Source organism: Hemitrygon akajei, chromosome 31, assembly GCF_048418815.1.
Source record: "Hemitrygon akajei chromosome 31, sHemAka1.3, whole genome shotgun sequence".
NCBI classification, from domain to species: Eukaryota; Metazoa; Chordata; class Chondrichthyes; order Myliobatiformes; family Dasyatidae; genus Hemitrygon; species Hemitrygon akajei.
The window spans coordinates 36745443-36758275 of record NC_133154.1 but is presented as its reverse complement, the minus strand read 5'-3'; the positions used below and the strand labels follow the sequence as shown (position 1 = coordinate 36758275).

General features: G+C 45.6%; 1 protein-coding gene across 2 annotated transcripts in view; it reads right to left on the bottom strand.

Moving 5' to 3' along the window:
• The window catches only part of LOC140719219 (transportin-3-like), an 81154-nt gene extending 69549 nt beyond the window's left edge, over positions 1-11605 (bottom strand). For both annotated transcript variants that reach the window (XR_012096872.1, XM_073033661.1), the window contains exons 1-2: positions 11533-11605; positions 831-955 (exon numbers count right to left, since the gene is read on the bottom strand). Coding sequence is in view for 1 of the 2 variants with exons in the window: in XM_073033661.1 (XP_072889762.1) it covers positions 831-947 (117 nt within the window). In the remaining variant the exon portion in view is untranslated. The remainder of the gene's footprint in view (positions 1-830; positions 956-11532) is intronic.
• Between the last annotated feature and the right edge of the window lie 1228 nt (positions 11606-12833).

Here is a 12833-nt window from a genome sequence, read left to right as displayed (position 1 = left end):
TTTACTGTTATCATGTGCAGTGAGATAGTGAGTAGCTTTAGTTTGTGTGCCACCCAGATCATGACAAGTACCACTGTTCCCTCTAAGCCACAAGGGTACATGGTCGTGCGGTAACTGATATGCTCCCGTGCGCACAGCCTTTGTTGAAATTTTCTTTTCTATAATGTTGATATAAAGAGCAGCACAGTTCTCAGGCCGGGTAAGAATTTAGAGCAAATTCATTTATTTAATTAATTTCCACTATCTGGAAAGCTAGTGGGGAAAAAAACTACACTTCAACATAATAAACCACCTTTGGTATATGTCACCTGTCTAGTCCCTCAATATATCATCTTCAGGGACATCGCTGTGAAAACAAGCATATTGCCAAAATTCTGAGAGATATAAACAATGAACACAATCAATTCTGGAAGGTGACAGGGGCATCAGCCAGGACAGAAATGACAAGGGAGCCCTGTGCTTTATTCTGGTTCTTGTATCAATTTTCAATAAAGAGAAAAACTGCAATGTTGCCACAAAAGATAAATTCACCAAAGTTATGGACACTACTGGTTTTGATATTAAAATATATCTTGGTAAGCATCATTGGTGCCACACCCGTGATTAGTCAGTGCTGTCTAATTGATCAGATCTCACCGGCTGTTCAAATGGACAGTTTTGGGTTTCAGACCCTAATTTTCTTGAGGTAAAGTAAGTACAACAATGAAGCATGGAGAGCTGGAACTGCGCTTAATGTTAATACAAGTCTGTAAAGATACATTTCTTCTCTTAGACCACAGACAGACCAACACTGGGCTGCAACACAGATCTACATTGTATATTGAACTCACCGACTTTTGGAATTCACCCAGCCAGGCTGAAGCTCTCTCTTTACCCTGTGGATCTGGATGATGGTATAAAGCTTGAACAGCTTGATAGACAGAATCTAAACTGACCTCCCCCTCCATTCTGTGATCTGGAAGTCAATGTCAACAGATGGATAAATTATTAAACAAGCTTGTAACTCAAACGGTGTTTTCTTCGGGCACGTTACATCCCACTGTGCACAGCATCCTTCCTTGCCCTTGTATGTACTGATCAAGCCTGCTAGCCAGTCTCCATCAGTTGAAGAATAGCTGTGATAGATTGATTCAGCCTCAGCACAGCAGTGGCTACTCATCAATGATGAACTCGGCCATTAGGTACTTGTGACTGTTTAGGTATTTGTGAGTCACACATACAAGTGTCTCATAAGCCATAAAAAAAAACTCACTCCCGTTATCTATGTACAAATTAATGTAAGCAGTAGAATCCACTGATACAAAATTTTAGATCAAAAGAGAAGACAGGAGTTAACAAGTCTTTTTGAAACTTGCGTGCGTAAAATTTAAATTCAATCAAAAGCATTCTTACAAATGCAGCAAAAGAATTCATTGAGAATTGTTGGCTCAGTTTTCATGAGTTGGACAGTAGCTAACACAAGCAGCTGGTGGTTTATCATCCCAGCATCTCTTGGGTCATAACTAATGCATTTCAGAATTAGTTTTACTATCACTGGCATGTGACTTGAAATTTGTTAACTTACCAGCAGCATTTCAATGCAATACATAATATAGAAAAAAAACATAATAAATCAATTACAGTATACCTATATTGAAAAGATTAAAAATCTTGGCAAAAACAGAAATACTATATACTAAAAAAGTGAGGTAGTGTCCAAGGGTTCAACATCCATTTAGGAATCGGATGGCAAAAGGGAAGAAGCTGTTCCTGAATCACTGAGTGTGTGCCTTCAGGCTTCTGAACCTCCCACCTGATGGTAACAGTGGGAAAAGGGCATGCCCTGGGTGCTGGAGGTCCTTAATGAGACACCGTTCTTTGAAGATGTCCTGGGTACTTAGGCAAAATGGAGCCAACTAAATTTACAACTCCCTGTAGCTTCTTTTAGCCCTCTGCTATAGCACCCCTACCCCCATACCAGACAGTAATGCAGCCGATCAGAATGCTCTCCACAGTACATCTATAGAAGTTTTGGAGTGTATTCGTTGACATGCCAAATCTTCTCAGACTCCTAATGAAGTATAGCCACTGTCTTGCGTTCTTTATAACTGCATCGCTATGTCGGGATTAGGTTAGATCCTATGAAATCTTGATACCTAGGAACTTGAAACTGCTGATTCTCTCCACTCTCTATGAGGATTGGTATGTGTTCCTTTGTCTCGCCCTTTCAGAAGTCCATAATCAGCTCTTTCATCTTAACTGACGTTGAGTGCCAGGTTGTTGCTGTGACACCACTCCACTAGTTGGCATATCTCACTCCTGTACGCCCTCTCGTCACCACCTGAGATTCTACCAACAGTGGTTGTATCGTCAGCAAATTTATAGATGGTGTTTGAGCTATGCCTAGCCACACAGTCATGGGTATATAGAGAGTAGAACAGTGGGTTAAGCACGCACCCGAGACGCACCAGTGTTGATCATCAGCGAGGAAGAGATGTTACCACCAATCCGCACATATTGTGGTCTTCTAGTTAGGAAGTTGAGGATCCAATTGCAGAGGGAGGTATAGGGGCCTAGGTTCTACAACTACTCAATCAAAATTGTGGGAATGATGGTATTAAATGCTGGCTATAGTCGATGAACAGCATCCTGACATAGGTGTTTGTGTTGTCCAGGTGGTCTAAAACCTTGTGCAGATTGCATCTGCCGTTGACATATTGTGGCGAAAGGCAAATTGCAGTGGGTGCAGGTCCTTGCTGAGGCAGGAATTCAGACTAGTCATGACCAACATCTCAAAGCATTTCATTACTGTAGATGTGAATGCTACTGGGCAATACTCATTAAGGCAGTTCACATTATTCTTCTTAGGCACTGTTGCCTTTTTTGAAGCAAGTGGGAACGTCTGCCCATAGCAGTGAGAGGTTGAAAATCTCCTTGAATACTCCCACTAGTTGGTTGGTACAGGTTTTCAGAGCCTTACGAGGTACTCCTTTTGCTTTGCCAGGGTTCAGTCTCTTTAAAGACAGCCTAACATCAGCCTCTGAGACAGAGATCACAGGGTCATCAGGTGCAGCAGGGATCTTCACAGCTGTAGTTGTATTCTCCCTTTCAAAGTGGGAATAGAAGGCGTTGAGTTCATCTGGCAGTGAAGGATCGCTGCCACTCACGCCACTGGGTTTTGCTTGTAGGAAGTAATGTCTTGAACACACCCGAGGTATTGTGTGTCTACTGAAGAGAAACTCACATCTGCTCAAGAGATATGGGAAACAAAATGAAGACAGAGCAGTGTAATGAATGTGGTGACAAGATTCCCCATGTAGGCACATTCAAAAGGTCAAGAGGCATGGGATCCAGGGAAACTTGGCTGAGTGGATTTAGAAATGGCTTGCCTACGCAAGGCAGAAGATGGTAGTAGATGGAGCCCGGAGGTCAGTGACCAGAGGTATTCTGCAGCGATCTGTCCTGGGACCCCTGCTCTTTGTAATATTTGTAAATGACTTGAATGAGGAAGTGGAAGGGTGGATTAGTAGGAGATGCAGGTGTCATGAAGGTCGGTGGTGTTGTGGATAGTGTAGAAGGTTATCATAAGTTACAAAGGGACATTGACAGGATGCTGAACTAGGTTGAGAAGTGGCAGGTGCAGTTGATAGAGATACCATGCACCAAGTTGATAGAATGGTTAAGAAAGCGAATTGTCATTAATCAGGGGATTGAGTTCAAAAGCAGCAAGGTAATGCTGCAGCTCTACAAACCTGTGGTTGGGCCAGCTGGAGTATTGTCATTAGTTCTGATCATCTTGTTATAGAAATGATGTGGAATCTTGAGAGGGTGCAAAAGAGATTTACCAGGATGCTACCTGGATTAGAGAGCACATGTCCTGAGTGAACCAGGGGTTTTCTCTGTGAAGTGAAGGAGGATTAGAGATGACTTGACAGAGGTGTACAAAATGATAATAGGCATTGATAAAGTATATAGGCAGCACCTTTTGACCCCAGGGCAGAAATGGCTAACACAAGAGGGGATAATTTTAAGATGATTGGAGGGAAGTATCAGAGGTAGGCAAGAGTGCTGCCAGGGGTGGTGATAGCAGATACATTAGGGATATTTGAGAGACCCGTAGTTAGGCAGATGAAAGAAAACTAGAGAGCTATGGGAGAGGGAAGGGTTAGATTGAGAGGTTAAAGGTTGGCACATCAGGAGCCTAAGGGCCTGTACTCTATGTTTTGGAGAACATTCATCTTATCAGGGAGGTGGGATTTCCGAAGCTCTGACCAAGTGCATCCTCGGACTTTGTGGGAAACCAGAGCGGAAAGTGGAGAGGCTCACGCTGAGATAGTCGCTTCATCGTTAGCTACTGTTGAAGTGCCCAAAGACAGGAAGCTGGTGAATGTTGTTCCATTGTTTCAAGAAGTAGCAGCAAGTAAAAGTTTAGGGGTCTACAGACCAGTCATCCTGACATCAGGAGTGGGGAGGTTGCTGAAGATAATTCTGAGGGACAGGATCTGCCAGCACAAACCATCAACACTGCCCTCAACCGCACGTCCTCCTGCCACCCTACCTGGGATAGGGTTCCTCTTGTCCTCACCCACCAGCCTCCGCGTCCAGCTCAGAATTTTCTGGAACTTCCACCATCTCCAACTGGATCCCACCACCAAGCACCCCTTTCCCTACCCACTACTTTTAGCTTTCCGCAAGGATTTATGCGACTCCCTGGTCCATTCATCCCTTCCCTCCTGCCACTTATCCTTCTAAGTGGATCACATGCTACACCGGCCCCTACACCTCCTCCCTCACTACCATTCAGGGCCCTCGTCCTTCCAGGTGAGGCAACACATCACCTGTGACTCTGTTGGGGTCATATACTGTGCCTGGCACAGCCTCCTGGATATCAGTGAGACCCGACGTAGATTGCCGAGCACCGACACTCCATCTAACAGAAGCTGGATCTCCCAGTAGCCACCCATTTTAATCCCACCTCCCATTCCGATATGCTAATCCATGGCCTCCTCTACTGTCGCGATGAGCTAGGCCACACTCAGGTTGGAGGAACAAGTCCTTATATTCTGTCTGAGTAGCCTCCAAACTGATGGCATGAATATAGATTTCTCGAACTTCTGGAAATGCCCCTCCCCCAGCATTCCCCAAGCCCCTTTCCCTCTCTCACCTATGTCTGTGCCTTCCCATTGTCTCCCTTTTCTTTTTTCCACGACCTTCTGTCCTCTCCTCTCTCCCTTCTCCAGCCCTGTATCTTTTTCACCAATCAACTTCCCAGCTCTTTACCTCATCCCTCGCCCCTCCCGGTTTCACCCATCACCTTGTATTTCTCTCACCTCCCCCATCTTTTTTTCTACAGTCCTGCCAAAGGGTCTCAGCTCAAAACATTGACAGTACTTTTGTCCATAGATGCTGCCTGGCCTGCTGAGTTCCTCTAGCATTTTGTGTGTGTTCTTAGGATCTACCAACATTTGGATAGACAGAATCTAAATAGTAGTTAGCATGGCTTTGTAGCATGCTTTTTTGAAGTAACCAAAAAGGAAGATGAGGGTAAGGGAGTGGACGTTGTCCATTTGCATTATAGCAAGGCTTTTAACAAGATCCCATATACAAGGCTGGCCTGGACTGTGAGATCCTGTGGAATCCTGGTTGATCCTAGTCAAGTGGATTCAAAGTTGGCTCAGAGGTAGGAAGCACAAGACTAGTAATGTGCTGCTGAGGTCAGTGTCGGGATTATAGTTACGTTATTTATATGAATGGACCGGATACAAATGCACAGGCTTGATCAGTAAATTTGCAGATGACACAAAAATTACGGGATTCTTTGATAGGGAAGATTATTGTACATTACAAGGGGCTCTTGATCGGTTACAGAATTAGGCCAAGGAGTGGCAAATGGATTTCAATACAGTTGAGCTCAAGGTAATGTCGCTTGGAAACCTAAACCAGCATCACACTTGTGCTCTGAGTGCTAGGACACCAGGGAGTATAATGAAATGGAGGGACCTAAGGACACGAATGCAAAGTTCATTAAATGCAGCATTGTAGCTGGACAGTATGGTGAAAACTACGTTATACAAAGAGGCTTCCCTTCTTCCACCATCAACTCTGCTCTCAAACACATCTCTTCCATTTCCCGCACATCTGCCCTCACCCCATCCACCCGCCATGCCACTCAGGATAGGGTTCCCCTTGTCCTCACCTACCACCCCACCAGCCTCCAGGTCCAACATATAATTCTCCGTAACTTCCACCATCTCCAACAGGATCCCACCACCAAGCACATCTTTCCCTCCCCCCCCCCCCCCCCCTTTTCTGCTTTCTGCTGGGATCGCTCCCTACGCGACGCAACTCCCTTGTCCACTCGTCCCCCACCAATCTCCCTCCTGGCACTTATCCTTGTAAATGGAACAAGTGCTACACCTGCCCTTACACTTCCTCCCTCACCACCATTCAGGGCCCCAGACAGTCCTTCCAGGTGAGGCGACACTTCACCTGTGAGTCGGCTGGTGTGGTATACTGTGTCCGGTGCTCCCGGTGTGGCCTTTTATATATTGGTGAGACCCGACACAGACTGGGAGACCGTTTCGCTGAACACCTACGCTCGGTCAGCCACAGAAAGCAGGATCTCCCAGTGGCCACACATTTTAATTCCATGTCCCATTCTGATATGTCTATCCATGGCCTCCTCTACTGTCAAGATGAAGCCACACTCAGGTTGGAGGAACAACACTTTATATACCGGCTGGGTAGCCTCCAACCTGATGGCATGAACACTAACTTCTCTAACTTCTGTTAATGCCCCTCCTCCCCTTCTTACCCCATCCCTGGCATACTTAGTTGTTTGTTTTTTTCTCTCTCTGCCCATCACTCTGCCTGTTCTCCATCTCCACCTCTGGTGCTCTCCTCCCCCTTTCTTTCTCCCTAGGCCTCCCGTCCCATGATCCTTTCCCTTCTCCAGCTCTATCACTTTTGCCAATCACCTTTCCAGCTCTTAGCTTCATCCCACCCCTTCCGGTCTTCTCCTATAATTTCACATTTCCTCCTCCCCCTCCTACTTTCAAATCTCTTAGTATCTTTCCTTTCAGTTAGTCCTGACGAAGGGTCTCAGCCCAAAATGTCGACAGTGCTTCTTCCTATAGATAATGCCTGGCCTGCTGTGTTCCACCAGCATTTTGTGTGTGTTGTTCGAATTTCCAGCATCTGCAGATTTCCTCATGTTTACCATGGAGGCCTTCATTAATCCAGACAATGAGTTGGGACATTGGATTGTACAAATATCATTCTTGAAGTTGCAGAACTGTGTACAGTTTTGGTCACACTGTAATGGGAAGATGTGATTCAACCGAAAAGAATGCAGAAAAAGATTTACAATGATGCTACCATTACTAGATGGCCTGGGGCCGGCCAGATCTGCTCTCAGAAAATGTTTAAGATTACACGAGACATTTAGATCAGGTGGGTAGTAGCAACCTTCTGCTCTCCGCCCCACCCCCACCCACAGGACAGGGTGTCCAGATTTAAAAGAAACTTGAGTGGCAACTTTTTCCACAGAAAGGCTGGTGAGTACATGGAACGAGCTGCCAGAGCGAGGGGTTGGGCAAGGTACAGTAACATCATTTCAGAAGCACTTAGGTACGTGGAAGGGTGGGGCTTGGAGGGATATGGGCCAAACACAGGAAATTGGGACCAGCTGGGTAGACACTGATCAGCACAGATTCATTGAACTGCAGAATCTGATTCAATGCTATATTGCTCTATGACTCAAATAGATGTTTTACATAAATCCAATTTTGTGAACTAATATTCTCAGGGAAGAAAATCTGTCTTAATCTTTGATGGACTCTGTACCTGTGCTACTCTAAACCAGGGTCTTGGTATTGGCCTATGGCATAAATAAAGACCAGGAATCCCTGCCCTAAACCCACCAATGCGGCCAACTCTTCAGCCCGTTAGGTGCGTCCCGACCGACCCTTTAAAATTATTCCTACAGCAATCCTATTCTTCTCACACTCACATCAACTCTCCACACCTCCACTAGGTAAGTAGTAAGTTCCACTACTTACCCACATACTAGATAGAGGCAGAATATAATGACCAAGTAATCCATCAACTCACACGTCTCTGGGACACGGGAGACAACATGTAATCACTGAGACACACAGTACCCGAAATCAGGACTGAGCCCAGGTCTCACTGCTACCAGACAGCAAATTCGTGCCAATGTACTGCACCTGATCAATTCCAATCACATTACTCCTAAGGCAGCACGATAGCACAGCAGTTAGCACAATGCTTTTACAGTGCCAGTGACCTGGGTTCAATTCCACTGTGGCCTGTAAGGAGTCTGCATGCTCTCTCCGTGACCAGGTTTTCCAGTTTCCATCCACATTCTAAAGATCAGCAAGTTAATTGGGCACAAGTGTAATTGGGTGGCGCGGGTTCATTGGCCATAAGGACCTGTTACTGTTTGTATCTTTAAGTGAATAAATAAAATGCGACAGAAAAATATGTACAGAGTACTCACTCTGTGGCTTAGAGCACAAGTTTCCTTAACACCAGACCCACCCACTTCAAAGCTCTCTGCTTCTTTCTGGACACCAGACCCACCAGTTCTCCTCCATCTAGAAGAACTGGTCTCTCTCAATAATTTCTCCTTCAGTTCCTCCCTCTTCCTTCAAACAAACGGTGCAGCCATGAGCACTCACGTGGGTCCCAGCTATGCCTGAACGTGGAACAGTCTATGTTCCAAGCCAACAATAGTACCACTCCCCAACTTCTCGTACAGTACATCAATGACTGCATTGGTGCTGCTTCCTTGAGCTCGTACACTTCATCAACTTTGCCTCCAACTTGCATCCTGCCCTCAATTTTACTTGGTCCATTTTCGACACCTTCTTCCCCTTTGTCTCTATCTCCATCTCTGGCGAGAGCTTATCTACGGATATCTTTTATAAACTTTCTGATTCTCACAGAGGGCTGTACCTCTTCCCACGCTGTAATTTGTAAAATGCCAACCCTTTCACTCCATTACTCCATCTCTGCCGTATTTATTCTCAAGATGAGGCTTTTCAATCCAGAACTAAGGTGATGTTCTCCTCCTTCAAAGAAAGCTTTCCTTCCTCCACCATCAATGCTGCCTCACCCACATCTCTCACATTCTGCGCATGTCTGCCCTCACCCCATCCACCTGCCACTCCACCGGAGATAGGGTTCCTCTAGTTCTCACCTACCATCCCACTAACCCCACATTCAGCACATAATTCTCCATAACTTCTGCCATCTCCGATGAGACCCCACCACCAAGCACATCTTTCTGCTTACAACAGGGATTGCCCCCTACACAACTCCCTTGTCCATTCGTCCCTGCTCACTGATCTCCCTCCTGGTACTTATACTTGCAAGTGGAACCCACCGTTACATGTCCTCCCTCACAACCATTCAGGGCCCCTTCCAGGTGAGGTGACAATTCACCTATGAGCTCGAGTCATCTAATGTACCAAGAGCTCCTGCATATTGGAGACCAGACACAAATTGGGAGACGGCTTCGCCAAGCACCTACACTCCGTACGCCAGAATAAGTGGGATCTCCTGGTGGCCACTCATTTTAATTCTACTTCCCATTCTGACATGTTAGTGCATGGCCTCCTCTACTGCTGTGATAAGGCCACTCAGGAGCAACACCTTATATTCCGTCTGGGTAGCCACCAACCTAATGGCATGAACATCAATTTCTCGAACTTCCAGTAATTACCCCCCGCCACCGTTCTCATCTCCCTCTCTCACCTGATCTCCTTAACTGCCCAACACCTCCCACTGGTGCTCCTCCCCCTTTCCCTTTCTTCCATAGTCTTCTGTCCTTTCCTGTCAGAATCCCCTTTCTCCAGCTCTTTATCTCTTCCACCAATCGACTTCCAGCTCTTTACTTCACCCCTCCCCATTATACCCATCACCTGCCACCTTTTACTTCTTCCTCCCCTCCCCCACCTTCTTACTCTGACTTCCCATTTTTTTTTCCTCTGATCCTGATCAAGGGTCTCAGCTCAAAACCATTTACTCTTTTCCATAGATGCTGTTGGCCTGCTGAGTTCCTCCAGTTTTTGTGTGCATTGCCTTTATTTTCTATGCCTCAGTTAACAAAAGAGAGCATCCCAAATGATTTGTGCCTTTAATCAGTTTTCTGTGAGTTTACAAATCAGTAAGTTATCTAATTAATAGAATAATAATTCATAAAATGCTTTTCACAACCTAGGGAGTGTCTTGAGATTAGCAGAGGAGAAGCAGACAGAGCAAGAGAATTTAAAAAAATTTAAAAATTTAAAAAGCAAGTGTGTTCAGACTTGTGTAGTGATGTTCAGCAAGACAAAAATTAGCTGCAGAAACTCACCACATAGGCCCGCACCCAACAGATCCTTCCAGAAATAAAACGGTTCTGACTGCAACTGCCTGGTGTCTGTGGCTTTGATGTTAAACCAAGATCAGCCATCCACTGTTACTGACTACCCCTACCCTCCAGCAGTCAGCAAGGTGCTCAGGGAGGTGCAGCCCCTGTTACACCTTCACAATAGTCTACCCAAGTGGGTTGTGCAGACTTGGTTACTGAGTATATTCAAACTGAGACTGACAAAGATAAGGGATTTGATGGTCGTTAAGTTTGTATATGTCTACCATCCTGATGATGGTAACTCAAATATTGTGAATAAAATATTTTATTCATGATTTAGAAACAGCTCCTTCCCACTGTGCCAGATTTCAGAACAGCCCATGAATCCACCTTACTTTTTCACTATTTATTTCTTCTTGTACCTTACAGCAATTGTGTCTTGCATTGTACTGCTGCCACACAAAAACATTCATGACATAGCAATGATAAAAAGTTGAGACTGAGATTATAATGGAACTGCAACCTTCCATTCTGTCACATAAGGCACGTATTACCTGACACAAGTTGTAAAGTGCAAGTTGCTATCTGCTCCACAGAGAAAAAAACTAAAATGAACCGTTGCTTTTCTAAACGTTAACAACGCTTCCCCCACCCCTTGACAAGCAGTAGACTCACTGCCTGGTAACATGGGTGATGCTGGTTATGAATCCTGGGACCGGTCTACTGTCATTCAATAAAACACTCACTCGCTGCCCATTATCCAATGGGCATCCCGGGCACACAGTGTTTTTGGTTCGGGCTGGGATTATGGCCACGGTTCGCTACATTACAACTGTGGGCACGCTTTTGGAAAGCCCTCCCACCACACCCCGTGTACCCAGGGCTAACACCTTACCCTTCCATCGGGTCGCCCAACCCACTAATCATGGGTTCTTGCTGCGTGCGAATGAAACGGGGCTGTCGAGGTGGGGCGGGTGATCTCGGCTTCACGCCAGAGCCACGGACACCAGGTAGTTGCACTCAGAGCCCTATTATTTCTAGAAGGTTCCGCTGGGTGGAGGCGCCGGTTGAGGGCCCACCCGGAGGCGTCCCCGGTTTGTGACGAAACCCTCGACCCTGGGCCCCTCTGCCCGGAGCAGAGCCCCGTCTCCCCCGTGACCACAATACCCGCTCACCTCTCGGTGGATCCCGGCCGTGCCGTCGCTGCGAGCCGCTCCGACCACCAGCTCCGCCGCGCGGCGCCGCGTGATGACCTCACGTAAATGATCCGCCCCCAGACCGGCAATCCTATCCTTCTTATTGGTCTCCACTCAGTGATTGACGTGGCTAAACCGTCCACCTTTCGCCCATTGGACTGCTTATATTTTATTGATGAAAGGTCTCGGCTCGAAACACCGACTGTGTGCTCCTTTCCACTGATGCTGCCTGAGCAGCTGAGTTTCTCCAGCATTTCGTGTCTGCTGCTTTGGATTTCCAGCATCTGCAGATTTTCTTCCGTTTTAATTGATAATTGGCGCGCTCTGTAGATGCTACGTTCTGGTTGGACCAGGTAAACGTCAATCACCAATACAGCCTCAATTACAGAGACGTCATCAATTATTCATTGGTTAATGCTTGCCAGAGACGCGAATCTCTTCCAGCCTATTGGGGAACACGGAGTTCAATCAAATACGTCGCCGCCTCCTCCCTTTCCATAAAGTCATTTATTTTATAATTGAAGCAATTTTGTTGTAACTTTTTTTTTAAAAAAAGAAAGCAACATGATCTTGCGAATTAAAAACATCTGAACTGGCATTAGGCCACCGACATTCTTTATTTCCTTGGCTCTGAGCGAGGTGCCAAAGTGCATGCGTCGTCCCGAGCAACACACACAAATACAGTATGTTGGAGCACCTCAGCTCAGCGCAGGCAGTATCCACCCTTCCTCAGGACCGGGACGGCAGATAAAAGATGGGGAGGGGAAGGGAAGAGGACAAACTAGAAGGTGATGGGTGAAGCCAGGTGGGGGTGAAAGGTAAAGAACTGGAGGAGGAGGAATTTGATAGGAGAGGATTGTAATCCATTTCAGTCAGGGTCACTGGGCCGTCTTCGCGGCAATAGATGTATCTGACTCCCATCGTCTCTAAAATGGTTTAATGCCAACCCTTTGGTGTGTATTGGTGCAATATCCTTGATCCTTTAGAATTTTCTCTATTTCTGCATAAATATAACCTAAAATGTGATCAGATCTTCATGCAAATCCTAAAACTCGGTCAAGATAACCCAATTAAATAACACAAAAATCATACTTTTTCCACTTTTATTGAGAAAACTTATTCAATATTACATGTATTTATTGGAAGAAGTATGTGATTTAAGTAATTGGTGTGACATATTTAGCATATTTAGCATTTTTACATGATATATTGATTTAATATAAAAACAAGATAAACATTACTTACCTTAATGAGACTTTTAACAAATATATTTTATCTTC